Genomic DNA, 16,157 nt, shown 5'->3' on the forward strand with positions numbered 1-16,157 from the left:
CAGCTCGCACGAACACGCTGCGTGAATGTGCATTATTTATCCCCATGACATCACCGGAGCTCTTTTTTTCCTGAACCTCATATAAAATTGGCTGCTGATTCAAATGTGAATCATCTTTAACTGTCAGCACACAATACAATCAAAATTACTAATACTTGAGTTAAATTAAAATGGATGTCAAATTAGATTTATTGTTTGTTTGTTTATTTTTGTATGTCATTTTTCACAATTTTAAGAATTCTGTCTTTTATTTGTGGATTGTTTTGCATAAAATTATGAGGGAAAAAATGACATTTATTCAATTGTGGAATAAGGCTGTAACATTGAAAATTGTGGGAAAATTAAAGCGCTGTACATGTAAATTAGTGAAAATATTGCACAGCACTTTCAGCATTGTTGTCAGATCTTATGCGACTGTAGAGATAATTTTAAAAACACTTTTTTACAGACCAATACCAGTGCGAATACTCAACTCGAGGAGTCTGCGATACCAAGTACCGATACCACTAGTAAATTTGGTACAGAATTTTTTTTTCAAAAAAACAATGACAGATAATTTAAAACAAAGACCTATATATTCCAATATATATATATATATATTCCTTAAAATTGCATGAAATTAATAGCAATCTAATTTCAAATTCTAGTTCCTGATTGTAAAACGGCCATAAGAGAGCGGCTTTCATGAGTACCTTGAAATAAGGCCAGGAATCAGGCTCATATTGCTATCTGATATCAGTATACACACGTCCCTAATCAATTGCATACCTGATATACAGTATAGGGCAGCATATTGGTCTAGTGGTTAGCACCAGAGCCGTGCAAAGCTGCTAGATGCTCAGGGCGACCGGCCGTTCTTTCTGTTGAGGGGGCTGAAGCGGTCTGGGGCAGCAAACGAAAGAATCGGCAGTGCAAAGTTGCAAACATTCATTGGTCCATATACAAGATGTGGTAAAAAGCGCTGAGGCCTGCTCATCCTGATTGAGCAACATATTGAATGTCCTCTCACAGATGTGTTCTTCTCCATTGTCCACCAGATTGGACGTGCTACAGCCATTAAGGTCTGTAAATGCCGTTTTTTTCTTTATGACACTCATGAGCTCGCTTACTCCTACAGGCGGGAAGGAGGATGAGGTCATTGTACTGGAATCCGAATGCACACACACCCTCCAATGCGCAAGATAACCATCAACATCAGACCCCTCACATCTTCCTCCTCTTGCTTGTTGAGTGTTTAAGGGTTTCCTGGCTCTAGTTATGAGCCAGACCATTTGGAAGAAAATCTGAAGCCACTGGGGGCTTATGATGGTTAATCCAGTATTTTGTGGGTCTCTGCTAACCGCTTTGAATCAGTTGTGACTCAAAAGACGCAATCATTTAAACATTACGAACCAGAAGAAAAACACAGTTGATCCATAGAGGCTACTATTAATGGCCTCTATAAAGAGAGGTTCTCCATTTTGCTGTAATGGAAAAAAAGATGACAAATTAATCTTGTAGAGGTCAACTTCAACACGCTTGTTATTTGGGATTCATTTGAGCGGATCCTTCAAGGTTAATCAAAATCCCTTCCATGATGACAGCTGACTTTTGAGTTGCAATGACAAGATTTCTGTTGAGTCTGGTTGGAATGGCGACTTCAGCCTGTGTACAATCCACAGTGACTTTTGAAAATTGGAAAAATAATACTTCTTTTTTTTTCGCCCAAAAATGACCTTTTTGGGGATTTTTTTTGGTGTGTGGTATCGCTGATGGAAAATCTGGTCAAAAATTGTTTTCAGATAAGAGTAAAACATTAGCTTAATTATCATTATCACACTCACAATCAAGGGTAGTTAGAAAGATAAGAGTCCACCGGGGTGCCAAGAAGAGAGATTCAAACCCTAAACCTCACAATTGTGAAGCCGACTTGCCTTATAATAACATACACATTGTAAAACTATCAGAATCCAGCCCATGCCTGCACTCTCCACCATTATTTCTCACATGACACTTTTATGTCCCATCATCTTGCAATATAATAACACTCCATGGTTTGTCGTTCCCCATTTGACCCACATCATGATCATCACTGCCGTAACGCATTTGAGTATGTTATACAACTTGGCCAGAGAACTTTAGAACTTTTTGGAGCGAGAGGTGGAAAATCATGATGCAAAGGGAACATGTGGAGAAAGGGAAATCAGAGAGTTGAAAAAAAAGAGGGTCTCATACAGTGAGAGATAATCACAACAGAGAACGGCAGGTATAAAAAGGAATATTTTCAGAAAAAATTAATAGTGCCGCCTGGGCGCCAGCAATTTCATGGCATCACACAGAGACAACAAGGCACTGTGGAATATTTCAGGAAAATTAATACAGCTTCCTCATTATGAAGGGATAAATTGGGTTTTGGTGTTGTTTTCTCTTAGAATCACACTTCTAGCTGTTGTTTTCCCCAGAAAATAGCAATATTTATCTGCCTAAATGAGGCCATATTTTTCTTTTTGCACTCTGTTGGAATTTGGAACAGTAACTTGATGGCTTGTTTTACTTGTGTTTACTGACCTCTACTGGTAGATATTGCAAATTGCCGAGGAATGACTAAATTGTCACCCTGTTACGCATTTAAAAAAAACACACTCGTGTCACAGTGACTTTTGAAAATTGGATGTTGAGTTCTGGAGAAATCCATTTTTTTTGCCACTATGAGTCTATGGTAAACACTTTAGTAAGTTAAATAAATCTCAAAGTCCGAGTGCTATTATAGGGCTTTTCTAGCATGTTGTCTGTTTACTTCCGGGTTTAGCTCCAACAATAGTTTGTCTAACTTTTTACAACAATAACAAGAATATTCAAGTTATTTGCTATTTTGTGTTTGAGGGGCAAGCGTAGAAGAGGCGTTGAAAAGTCTTACGTGTATACCAGTGCTTAAAATAATTAAAAATTACTACCTCCATGCATGCGGTACCGTAGCCAAAATGATTACTCACATCCAATCAAATGCCAACCGGGTTATTTGCGCTTCTCTGATTGGTTTATTTGTTGATTTGGGTGGGGCTAGTGCCAGTGTCCCACGACGCACCTGTGCTTGCGCGTGGTGGTACCTGAGTAGGAGAGAGGCTAGTCGTGGGACACTCACCTACGTCATTAGCAGGTCGCTAATGTTTTGTTTCTTCCTATTTTTAATACATTTACTACGTAGCCTAAAATAAAAAAATAAAAAATAGTACAAGGTTGAGCAACATGAAGAGTCTGAAGGCAAAGTTTAAAAAGAATGAGGTAAGTGTTTGCTGGTGTGAATCCCGAGTATCTTATATATTTTTCATTTTGTTCTATATTGTGTTTGTTAAATAGGATTTTATGCTCCCCGGTGAGTGTGTATAAATGTGAGGTGATGGGTTAGAATTCAGTACTGTATTGCCACAGCAGCATGGCAGCGGGGCTGCTACAAAACTGCTGCTAGAGCAGAGGGTCGATGGCCAATAGAGCTCAGATAGCATTCAATTATTCACACACACACACACACACACACACATGGACACAGCAGTTACATTGCACCCCCCTGGTGTCACTACAGCAAACCCCTGCCATAAGTGAATTGTGGTGGGGGGGAGACCACCAATTTTCACTTTTAGATTGTCACTACTAAAAAAAAAAAAATCTAATATGATATTTTAATACTGTGTAAAGTTCCCCAGCTATCCTTCAAATCTACTTTATAATGCACATATTGGTGCTCCCACAGCTTGAAAGTGAAAGCCCGTGTCTCTCACATCGCAATGACCAAGCAGCCAAACTGGCAGAGCACACAGCCAGCATGTTTCTCCTCTTATTTGCTGAGTCCTGATATGGAACGACAAGGGCACACAGCTGCAGGATGGAACGACCGCGGGGTACAATGCTCACACACAAAAAAAAAAACTTGGAGAGAAGCTGTTACTGAGGGGAAAGCTTAGATTTTAATTGTAATTTGTAGGGGCATTAGGAAGCTGGTAATCAGCTAGCTAGCAGGTCATAGCTTAGGGATCCCGTACTGTAGTGTATTTAGTTTTGTGTGTGCTAGCTGCATGGATCCTCTGCAGCCTGTCGTTAGCTTGATGACACGTTTTTGTCATTGTCTCAGCCTGCTTCCACTAGTATGTATCATTTCACAATAATGAAACTGCAGTACAGTTTGCTGTGCTTTTTCCCCCCCCACTGCTGTGTCATGCTATTTTTAAAACAACTGTTTTCCTCTGTTTTTTTTTTTGTGTGGCTTGAATCCCAAAAGAGTCAGGACTGGAGCAAGAGTGACGAGAGGCTCCTCCAGGCTGTGGAGCAAAACGAAGCTGACAAAGTGTCCGCCCTCATCCTTAAAAAGGGTCTCTGTCCCACCAAGTTGGATGCTGAGGGCAAGTCGGCGTAAGTGGGTCACTGTACTGTCTGTCACGTGAATGGAGCTGAGCCAAAAAAGCCAGACAGGAAAAGGAATTGAGGACTAGAATGCTGTGTTTTAGTTCTGAGCATATCCTTGAGCAGCGATGGGCAACTTACATGATAACGGGGGCTACTATTTTTAATCAGTACAACTGGGGGGCCCACATAGGATAGGACCACGCGCTTCCTTATTAGATATATGAAAAAAATACCATTTTAAATATAGAATGTATTATAAGTGATCAAGTTTCAGTCATTTTACACATGGGACCGTCAAACAGTTAGCAGCTAACCTGAGCCAACAACATTTATTGACTCCCACATCACTCACCAGGCCAGGCTCCACTTTTTTTTTAAAGCCACACACATTCAAAGTTGCAAATGTTTTAGTGTAGAATGTGAGGATGGCGACTTCAATTGATAACTATATAATATATACCATTGTAACCGCACCTCACATGCGCAATTTGTTGTTTTAACAATGAAAAATATTTTTTAATCCAATTAATTAATCAATGGCAGATCAGGGCGCAAAAATCACTCTTAACACTGCCGACACTCGAGGATAATAATTTCCGACATCTAATAATCAGGCCTAGTTCAGCACAATTGTCGGTGTGTGCGTCTGTATTTTCCACTTTACGGAATAAGTAAACGCGTACAAATAGCCTAATACACGTGTCCTTTCTGCAGCTTCCATCTATGCGTTTCTCGAGGGCATGTCGACTGTCTGGAGGTCATCATCGCTCACGGAGCAGACCTCAATGTCACAGATGGCGCTGGTGGGTCATTTATACGATAAGATGAATCCTTTTATCCACCAAGGCCACTGCATCACATGTTGTTTACTGATTCTAATTGGTAGGCTTTGCCGCTCTTCACCTCGCTGCTAAAAACGGACAGACTGAGTGTTTAAAAAGACTTTTACAGGTAAGTGAAGTTGACAACATACATGTTCTCGTTTGTGATTTATCAAATGTAGCAACTTTTGTCCTATCCTGTCTATAAAAGGAAAGATTGGAAGTAGATTGCACAGACGCCATTGGGAGGACGCCCCTCCACCATGCAGGTACAGTAATGGGAATTATCACATACTGGAAAGCATAGTTAGATGTGTTTTCATTACAATATTTTAAATTTAATTTTTTTTGTTAAATTTTTGCAATTAAATAATCTTCAGATCCTGGAGCTTGTGGATGCAATATATATATATATATATATATATATATATATATATTTTTTTTTAAATAAAATAAAAAATATATATATTTAAAAAAATATATATATATATATATATATATATATTTAAAAAATATATATATATATTTTTTTTAAATAAAATAAAAAAATATATATTTAAAAGAAAATTATATATATATATATATATATATATATATATATATATATATATATATTTTTTTTTTTAAAAAATAAAAAATATATATATTTAAAAATATATATATATATATATATATATATATATATATATATTTTTTTTTTAAAAATAAAAAAAATATATATTTAAAAATATATATATATATATGTATGTATATATTTTTTTAATAAAATAAAAAATAAATAAATAAAGCAAAATATTTTTTCTATTGTAAAAGTTGTGCAGGGCTTACTAAAAATTGAGAAATACTACTGTCAATTCAGGGAGAATTTTGATACATAATTTATGCAGATGTATTTAATGTTGCGGCTAGTGGGGATAAAATAATAATATAATAATTAGGCATCATTGAAAAATGTAAGTCATGTGAATTTTAAACTTCAATTTTGTCGACAGCGGTCAGTGGCTGCTTATCCTGCACTGAGATTCTGTGGGATTTTAAAGCCGATCTTGATGTGCAGGATGGGGTAGGTTAAATCATTTTTAACTGATATAATAGTTGCATTAATACTCCAGTAATACATAGATCCCCCCGCCCCTGTTCAGGATGGAGCCACCGCCCTCATGCTGGCAGCGCAGATGAGTCGAGTGGAGCTGTGTGTCTTTCTGCTGGGTCGAGGTGCCAACGTAAACATTCAGGACAACCAGGGGAGGTACACAACTCTTCTTCTGTGCTGCGGCCTCAGCCAAGGAAGCCGGCGGGAAGTTGTGCGTCCGTCAGTCAGGCTTTAGCAGCTGTGGGATTCCTGACAGATGGAACGGGGGCGAGAGCCACAAACCTCTATGGGACCATTATCACGGCAGTGGAGTTGCGCTGGTCGGAACAGAAGAAGGATTCATTAAGAGTCTGCGGCATTTGGATAAAATTTCAAGGGTGGTAGTTCAAGGCCTGGCAGAGATTGACAACTTGCAGTTTGATGTTGGAGGTAGCAAACATGCTGATTCAGTCTCATGCGAACCTGTTCGCTGGTACAACTCTGCTCATTATAATACTGGCATCCAAACAAGAGAAGTGTTGATAATTGTGTCATGGAAATGGGTCATTTGTGTGCCACGGGAAATGACATGATTTTCCTTAATTGGTCACAAAATTATTACCGTATTTTTCCGACTACAATTTCATCCGAGGTGTAGTAAAAAAAAAAATTGGGGAAAAGTACTATTTACAATTCTACCTTTGGCCACAATTCAACACACAATTTTAGTTAAGGTAAGCCATTTTAAAGTAAAAAAATAAATACATTTATAATTGGAAACAAAACTCGCCATCAACATGATTTTTTCGCCAGTCAGTAGAGGTCTTCCATTTTTTTTTTTATTACAAAATTATCTTCAATCAGGACTGCCTTGATGCTGGCCTGCGAGAGTGACAGTGCAGAAACAGTGGCCGTTCTACTGAGGGGCGGGGCCAACACGCAGCTGGTGGACGGACTCGGAAACCAGGCGGACGACTACAGCCCTGACAGCCATCACATCGTTCACATGTTGCAAAATGGAGCACCTCCTGGTACGGTATTAATGTCAAAGTATTTAAGGGCGTACACGCATTTGGCCATTTGAACCGTGCTTCAGCCGTTTGGCTAGTTTGAGTGCTCTGGTGCATACTTTCCATCCTCTGGCATACTTGTAAGGAGTGGGCCACGTCCTGGCATGATTGGACATATCGATGCTCAATGGAGATGTCAGACAAATACTGTCAAGTTGTTAATCTTGCTACAGTGTAACGAAAGGAAATATTCTCTCTTCCCTTGCATACGTATTGTCAGAGGCCGCACGCGAGGAGGTAATTTCGCATTTACTATCGTTCCTCTCCGGCCCATCATCATATTGTGACCTCATTATGCTTTCATTCCCATTTGTAGTACATTCTTCCTTAGCCTTATCAATACTTTCTCCTTTATTTTTATTCGGAATAACCCCCCTCCTTACCCCACCAATGCAGACCCCCCGGAACAGCTCGCGAGCCTCACTGGCGCAAGGGGGTAGTACCCCTCGGAAAAGGAAAGCCCCTCCCCCACCACGGTCACCTCTCCAGGTATTGTATTCAGTGTGCACCATGCTACCTATTTTACCTTAGAAAAATATGCAATATTGAAATAATGATCTCGATTTAGTCATGATCTATTTAATGTGAAATCTCAGCCACGGCCTGCTTAGAGGAACACATTGTATTAAGTTAATTTGTGTTATCTAGTGGAAGATCATGTCATTGTTTTGCCTGTCACTAGCAGTCAAAGGCATAGAAAGATGACGGAATATATACATTATTTGTAATAAATGCATATCATTTTTTGCATCAATTAAGTGAAAATTTACATTTTCATTGGCAGAGTGGTTAGGAATCAACGCTCTAATAAACATTAGTTCAAGTGAGCCAATATTGGTTTAAACTTACAAAACATTTTGGCAGTGTTTGTTCAATTAGACCAATTTAAATGTTTGTTAAAAGTTAAATAAAACAATATGAAATTAATGATGAGAAAATAAAAGGATTCATGTCCAGTAAATAACAAAATAATACAAAAATTCAAGCGAGTTAACATTCTCCTTCCTTTTCATCGTAATCATTCAGGGTTTGCCACCCACCCCTCATCCACGTAGTCCCGCTCCCCCTGTGGAGTCACCCGAGCTCCCTGCTCAGTCACCTTCTCCTCAGCCTCCAGAATCTCATCAGGTTGCTGCCAGTTTATCTTTTTGAAGTCATTGAAATGTTCAAGAATTACCACGAAGTCTTTTATTTTGTTGTAAGGTGGAAGATGAGGAGGTGTTTGAGGAGATCCGGCGGCTACGTCTTGAGCGAGGTCGTCTCCTCCAGAAGATAAAAGCCTTGGAGCAGCAGCAACAGAATGCCCTCTCTGCCTTGGGGGAGGTACTGCAATCTTGATGCATACTTTTTTTTTTTTTTCCTATTACGAATTAGAAACAGTCTTACACAACATGCGTGTTTGTCTTGAGCTGTCACAACTGAAACTGCGCTTGAAAGAGGCGGAGACTGAGAGGGACAAGTTGATCGAGGAGCTGAAGGGCGGCCATGGCGTCGGGGCGAGTGACTCAGAGGATATAGAAGAAATGTTTGACTTCCCAGGTATGTCATTTGTGCTGTAATTCCCAAGTATGCTAAAGTGATGAGTCATATTTTTGCTTACTGGGGAGAAAGTCAGTTGAGCTAGCTTGGTTGTTGAGTCAGGGATGTTTGTGCATGTACAGTGGCAGTAAAGAACCAATTATTTTTATTTTGACAAATAATAAATAACAGAGACTCACTGTTGGTAAAATGGCCAGATGTCCCAATACTTCCAAACTTGCCCATATAGTGTGTCCGTTATAGTCATGACATGCTTTCTTCCAGAGAGGTTGCTCTCTAAGCGTTCCAGAGCCTCACCTGCTGGTGACGAGGCTTCCTCTGAGGCGGAATCAGACAGCCCCACCCCTGCCCCCCCCGCAGACCGCGGAACTGCGGAAGAATTGCAGCAAAAAATAGAGGAGCTTACATCACAGAATGCCGAGCTGGTTCTCAAAGTTCAGGTACAAACTGTTGGAAAAATCGATTCTTAAGTTTTCCGCGTGTTCGTAATGTTGACTTTCTGAATCAGGCTGGAGATCGGTGAACAGGACCTTCGAAGGATTTATTTTGCAGAAAATTCTGGACACAGCGGGTTTACAAAAGCACAACTGCTCCTCGCTTGTGTCATTTCAGCGGACTCACAGCATTCTTATACTATCTTGAAAAAGTATTACAACGCCTCACCCCCCCCCCCCCCAAGAAACAGCCCCCAAATCCTTAAGACATCATTCAATACACATTGACAAATGGCCCTTTGATGTGGAAACAGACAAGGACCTTTAGACATGATGACATGAGCAGAAATTGTGACAGCACTTAAAAAGACACATCCACAGATAAAAGTTCTACTGAGGAAATAAGTAAATTAAAACTGTTATGACTAAATCTAGGCAGAAGATTCTCTTCAAAACCCATCGCAACTTGCAGACAAGATGACAAGACTCTGTCATGTCAAAGTGTCTTTTATGTCATAATGGACTTTATGATGTCATATTTGATCATTATACCTCAGGATTATGTGCGTTTTGGCTTCCTTCAATTTTCATTAAGCAGCCACACCCTGTTTTTTTTTTGTCATATGTGTATTCTACTTTATGTAGCGTGAAAAAGCAAATTGCCGCACTGCATTTCTAGCTGTTGACTTCACTGCATTTATCTGCAGATGCTAGAGATGTTCGAGAAGGACGACACCGACATGCAAAGCCCTGGTGCGGACTTTGTCCCCGTAGCTCAGTATGAGACCATGAGGAAGGAGTTTGAAGCCCTGCAGGAGCGCTTCTCTCAGGCTCAAATGTCCAATGGGGAGTCTGGTGAGGTGGAGGAACGGTAAGATTGCCAGTAGCATGGATCGACAGTAATCCCCCACATACTGTATTTGCGCTACCAAACAAACCTTGTGATCGACTCCTGTCGGGATAAGCCAAAAGTCACAAACTTTAACCCTGGCGAACCCACGGGGTCAAATTTGGCCCCTATAAATTCTGCTACTCAAATAACAAACACCTTTTTTTTTTTTTTTTACAAATATAACTTCAAAAGTCCAGAGTGCCACTTCTGACCCCTGCATGGAGCCATCTAGTGGATGAATATTGCATTTACATGAGCCAGAGTGGTTGTGACAAGATGGCTAAAATGCAACAAATAAAACCAAAAATATATATTGTTCAATGTAGCTGTGTATTTGATTGATTATTTTCTTAAATTCTAAATAGTTTACTGACAGTTTTTGTTATTCTGATTTTTCGAAATGATACCCCTAAATCCCAAAGGGTCAAATTTCGCCCTAATCCTAAATTAGGGAATAAATTGAAAAAAACATTGAAAAAACATATATTTTGGTGTTAAGTGATCTTATAGCAGTCATTTAATATATAATTCATAATTTTCCAAAGAAGAAAAGGGTTCTTGGGTTCTTCAGGGTTAATCCATACATTAGAAGTGACTAAATGACTTGAAGATTTGATTTGAGCATTGCTTAAGATTTCCGATCTTTGTTTCGGTCCACAGTGGTCATGAGACATCTGAGGCTGGATTTTCTGATAGTCCAGAGGCTCTGAAGGAGAAGCTGCAAGGTCTGCAAATCCAGTTTGCTTCCTCCCAGTCCGAGCTGGAGCAGCTAAAGGAGCAAATGCGTCTCGGGGTGTTCTCCGTGGAGTGTGACGAAGGGAATACGGCGGCAGCAGGTGCCAGCGAGGTTCAAGACTCCGAGGCCCAGCAGCTGAGGGCAAAATTGGGCGAGTTAGAGGAGGAGCTTGCTCAGAGCCGCGTCAAAGCGGCCGCTCAGGCCTCCGAGGACGCTGACAGAATCAAACAGCTGACGGAGCGAGTCGGCGAACTTCAAGCCGCTCCGGGTCGGAAAAAGTCTGCGGGCGACTGGACAAGCTCGAGCGCAGGAGAGCAAACTGAAACCGAGAAGCTTCGAGAAAAAGTGGTCGAACTGGAGGCGAGCGTAGTACAGGGAGGGAACACGTCGGGAGGCGCGGGACCGAATGGAGATCAGGTTCGTCGCCTCCAGGAACGTGTGGGGGAGCTCGAGGGCGAGCTGAAAACGCGTGTACCCCGTTCGCACCTGGAGGAGGTGCAGGTCGCCCTGGGCCTCCAGTGTGAACAGCTGGCCAGGGAGAGAGCGGAGGTGGCGAGGAGGCTCAACGATGCCCTCCTCCAGTTGGAGAGAATCAGGCCTTCTACAAATGGCGAGGATGAGGATGAGGAAGAAGAGCACTCGGAGAGCTCGGAGCTCTCGGTCACATCAGGTCTGGCAATTGATAGATTCATTTGCGTATATTTGTCATGACTCAACCAAATTGTTTTTGAGCTTCCATTAGTCGAATTGTCAGCTAACAAAATGGCTGCTAAATCCTGGAAAAAGTCCAACTCAATGTGAATAATATCATTATCGTTGATGTTTTTTTTTTTTTTTTATCAGTGAACAGTGGACAAAAATATATTAAAATCTGATCCTTTTTATAAATTAAATCATCCCATACTTTTAGAACCTCCATTGAGTGTTCTTTTTTTTTTCTGGAGAGCTCAGTATTGTTCATTCGGTTATTTTACCGATTTGATATGTCATCATCATTGCGCTCCTTTTTTTTTGTATGTGTGTGTGTATGTATATGAATTTCATACATTGTTTATTTTTTTTCTAGTTCACAGCTTCCACTAACATTGCATCACCGTTGCCATTTTCCGCCATTTGGTAGCTATTTAGTGACTTTTTTCGACCCCATAGCAACTAATGAGCTCAATTCCCGCTAAAACAGACAACATAAGCGGAATCGTTTTCACCTTGTTTGTGAAAAGTGTGTGTGCGTGCGTGTGAGTGTGTATTGAGTGTTCTACAGATGCCATTCCTCTGATTGACCGCACGTGTCTGTCCAATCAGAACGCTCCAGACGAACACTCGCCGTCGTCCGCGAAGAGCTGGAAGTGGCTCGACAGGAGGCTGCCCAGGCTCTTGACTGCTTATGTGCCGAGCGAGAGAGCCGGGCGCACGACGCCCTACACCTGAAGGATGTCGTGCCTCTGTCTAAGCACAAAGAAGCGCTGTCCGCCGTGTCGGAGCAGCTGGCCCAAACCCTGCAGGAGCTTCAGCAGGAAAAGACGCTGCGGACGGAAGCCGAGGAGCAGGCGGCCGGACTGGAGGCTAAACTAGATGCCATGCGCGAGGCTGTACCAAAGGAGGAGCATGACAAAGTCAAGGTTGGTGGCCGAGTCTGCAATAATAAACACAAGCGGAAGTGTTGACTTTCCACCCTGTTAGGCAGAGCTCCAGCGCTCCCTGCAGGCCAGTGAGAGCAGTGCAGCGGCAGCTCAGGAAGCTCTGAGCGACAAGGAGACGGAGCTGAGGCAACTCAAGTCCGAAAAGGCTGCCCAACAAGGTCTTATCTCCAAGGAGGACCACGAGGCCCTGCGGGTGTCCATGCAGGCCGAGATCAACGCCATGGCGGCCCGTCTCAACGACCTCACGCGCAAACACGAGAAGACCTGCACTGAGGTCAACGTGTTTCCTACAAACCCTCACGAAGTAGTCTTAGTCTAATGAGTCTTTATTGTGTCGACCAGAATGAGAGTCATGTTCCGCCTTTATCTTTTTCCCGCCTCTGCATTATTCATCTGCCTCTCTGTACGATGTATATCGATGTACTCAAAGTAGAGTATTAGTATAGCACCACGTATGTGCACTGAAACTGATACTGCTGACTTTCACTGCCAATGGCTGAAGTTAACACAATCGTACAGTACGACATATATTGCAACCTCTAGTTCAGTGCAAACTACAAGCATCAATTTGAAACATTTGTATCACACAGATTATCTTTGACTCTTGAGTGGTTCTTCGGGTGGTAATAGGCAGACTTTGTCACATCTTTTAGGTGGCTTTTATAATCCAGGGGCAAGAACTGGACGTACGCTGCAAAAAAGGACAGTAGAAAATGTATGAAAAAAAATTATACATTAAGAAAATTATTACTTCAAATAAGCAAAATTATCTGCCAACAGAGCAAGAAAATTTTACTTAAATTTACCTGTAAGATTTTGACAAATAAGAAAATAATACTAGGCCCATATCAACCACTGCGGTCTTGAAAATAGTATTTATAGGCTAAAAAGAAATCATGTTGACTTTTATTTAAGCTGTAATGTATAGAACTATTTTCTTAAAATACGTACGTATTGGTTTACATTTGTCCAACTTAGCCTGATGTCCCATTTTTATTGTCTCTGGTATGACCGAGCTAGGGATTGAACCCACAACCTCCCCGTCTGAGGGCAGACACTCTACCACTGAGATGATTGCATTTACTGGAAAAGAGGAAAAATGAACTTAATAAATATAACAAAACTGAACCACTTAAACCTATTGCACTTTTGTCTGATTGTTTTCAGACTCAAATAAATAATACATATCTTAAAATAAGCAGAATGATCTTGTCTGACAATTTTATTTTAAGTAAAAAATAACTTTTCAAACTGAAATGAGTAAATTTATGTTAAATTTAAGAAATTATGTCTTACTGAAGATTTCAGTTAACACTGCTTACTCTACCTGTGCAGGTGTTCCAAGTGCAAAGGGAGGCTCTCTTTAACAAGAGCGAGCGTCAGGTTGCGGAGACGCAGTTGGCCGCTGTGCAGCAGCAGCTTCAAGAGCTGCAAGCCAAGTCCAGTCACATTCAGGAACTCCACATTAACATCCAGGAATCTCAAGGCCTTGTTAAGGAGAAGGACCGCAAGGTGAGACATTACAAGACTGCTGTGTGAAATGGACAAGTGTTGGAAACGTGCAATATTTTAGTGTCAGTGGGATTTTTTTTTTTTAAACCGCTTGTTGTGCCATGAGAGATGATTATTGCAGTCTTCCACTAGATGGCAGTAGGTACAAACGGAATCCACTTGTTGCCATTCTTCTGCTGGTTTTCCGTAAAATGAACACTTAAAGATTAAGTCAACCCATTTTGACAATAATATGTTATATGCAGCCCCACTAATCTAAATATGACATTCTGGTTAATATTGTGTTAGTGGAATATGAATTAAGCGGCAAAATCCAGCCGTTTTTATCCATCTCACGGGCGGCCATTTTACCACTTGCGGTCGACTGAAGATGACATGAATGTTGCTCAGATCTCGGGTAACAACCAATCACACTTCAGCTTCAGAAAACAGGTAAGCTGTGATTGGTTGTTGCCTGAGCAACATTCATATCATCTTCAGCCCCCTGAGATGGATAAAAACGACTGGATTTTGCTTCATAACTCATCTTCCACTGATGTAATATTAATCCGAATGTCTTGTTTAGACTAGTGAGGTCACATATAACATGTTATTGTCAAGAAATGTTTAACGTTGACTTCCACTTCCGCTCATTAAAACCTTCACGACTACTTTTTGATACAGATAACAGAGCTTTCTAAGGAGGTGTTCCGGCTCAAGGAGGCACTTGGATCTCTGTCGCCACCTCTTGGCATCATGTCGTCCGGTTCTCACGCACATCACGGGAACCCGGGACAGCAAGTGGCACTACAGAACAGGATTGCCATACTTAGCCAACAACTCCAGGTACAGAACAAATTTGTATTCCTCTAAAATGTGTGCATACATCATGTTTGTAGTTGCATTAGTATAAATATGATACATTTTTCTTCTCCAAGGATTGGGAAAGAAAGCACAAACAGGTGGTGGCTGTGTATCGCTCTCATTTACTGGCAGCTGTGCAGGTCAGTTTTCTAGTGGCACGCAATCACACTGAGGAAAAGAACCTCCATTAAAAAAAAATAAAAAAATAATTAGCCCAATGTCCAATGGTCCGTTTGTGTGTGTGTCCAACAGGGTCGTATGGATGAAGAAGTGCAACGTCTTCTCCTGCAGATCCTCAGGATGAGTCAACAGGGTCAATGAATTCCAGGTTGACGGTGAGCTAACATGTCTCGCACCATGTAAACACACCTCCGAGGCGCTGCGAGGAGCCGAGGGGATGACATTGGCGATGCTTAGGGCACCATTAGGGGTCCTTCTTCTTTTGGGTGCCTTAGAACTCACCAATTTTTGAAAGCGTGTGCATGTATCCCGGCTCCATTTTTGTCCCATGCTTGACCGCCCGAAAGTAGCTCCAATTTCATCGATCGGCATGAAATTTGGTGGACATGTCTTTCAAGGACAAACGAAGTTGACTGTTTTGGTTTGAATTGTAAGGTACATATTTGACAATGCAAATAGATGCAATTATTTAATAATGAATCTTTGTTGGCAGAACAATTAAATGCTTTTCCACCAGAAACCAGAAGGTTCGTAATTGAATCTCCATAAGCGCATTTTTTTGAAATTTATGTTTGATGTTGTGCCGTGGAGAATGTTCCGATGTAAAATATGTGCCTTGGCTCAGTTCAGCTTGATAAACACTAGCCTACGGAATGCCATTTAATGTGGGCGCAGCATTGCGTTAAAGCGCCATGAAAAAGAGGATTTGCAGCTTTAATTGCCTTTGTTCTTGTTGCCGACAAAAATAGTATTTGCTTCATCCCACATCTAAGTTGTAAAACCTTATAATGAATCAAGTGTGGTGTGCCTTTAAGTCAGTGTGATTTAAAAAAAACATTTTTTTTTAGAAGAAACAATTGTGGGATTGGCCTAGCATTTTTTTTTTACCGTATATTTTCCTGTTTTGGTTAAAAATAAATACATAAAATGTGATCTCCTGGTGTTTCTGTTCACTGTAGCACTAGTCATCTCATTTGGTTGTAGCACGTGTGTATTAAAGTGTAGAGTTTTAATTCAATGTTCAATGACAATTTGAGGAGT

At 40.9% G+C, this 16,157-nt stretch overlaps 1 protein-coding gene and 1 long non-coding RNA gene across 2 annotated transcripts; one reads left to right on the forward strand and one right to left on the reverse strand.

The window, feature by feature from the left end:
• The first annotated feature begins 3,740 nt into the window (after positions 1-3,740).
• Positions 3,741-16,049, forward strand: ankrd24 (ankyrin repeat domain 24). The gene is made up of 22 exons (XM_077585168.1): positions 3,741-3,875; positions 4,253-4,383; positions 5,092-5,180; positions 5,264-5,328; positions 5,410-5,467; positions 6,191-6,261; positions 6,341-6,447; positions 7,135-7,301; positions 7,561-7,577; positions 7,737-7,829; positions 8,367-8,468; positions 8,544-8,663; positions 8,750-8,879; positions 9,144-9,319; positions 10,021-10,184; positions 10,866-11,611; positions 12,244-12,560; positions 12,622-12,855; positions 13,917-14,093; positions 14,757-14,918; positions 15,011-15,076; positions 15,189-16,049. The coding sequence occupies exons 1-22, from the start codon at positions 3,762-3,764 to the stop codon at positions 15,255-15,257; spliced, it is 3,375 nt and encodes a 1,124-aa protein (XP_077441294.1). The 5' UTR covers positions 3,741-3,761; the 3' UTR covers positions 15,258-16,049.
• On the reverse strand, positions 12,910-14,071 carry LOC144063157 (uncharacterized). Its single transcript, XR_013296504.1, has 3 exons — positions 13,909-14,071; positions 13,533-13,664; positions 12,910-13,272 (listed from the first exon to the last, which is right to left on the reverse strand). It is a non-coding gene; the product is annotated as an uncharacterized LOC144063157 (long non-coding RNA).
• Positions 16,050-16,157: the final 108 nt, after the last annotated feature.

Source organism: Vanacampus margaritifer, chromosome 13, assembly GCF_051991255.1.
Source record: "Vanacampus margaritifer isolate UIUO_Vmar chromosome 13, RoL_Vmar_1.0, whole genome shotgun sequence".
Classification (NCBI taxonomy): domain Eukaryota; kingdom Metazoa; phylum Chordata; class Actinopteri; order Syngnathiformes; family Syngnathidae; genus Vanacampus; species Vanacampus margaritifer.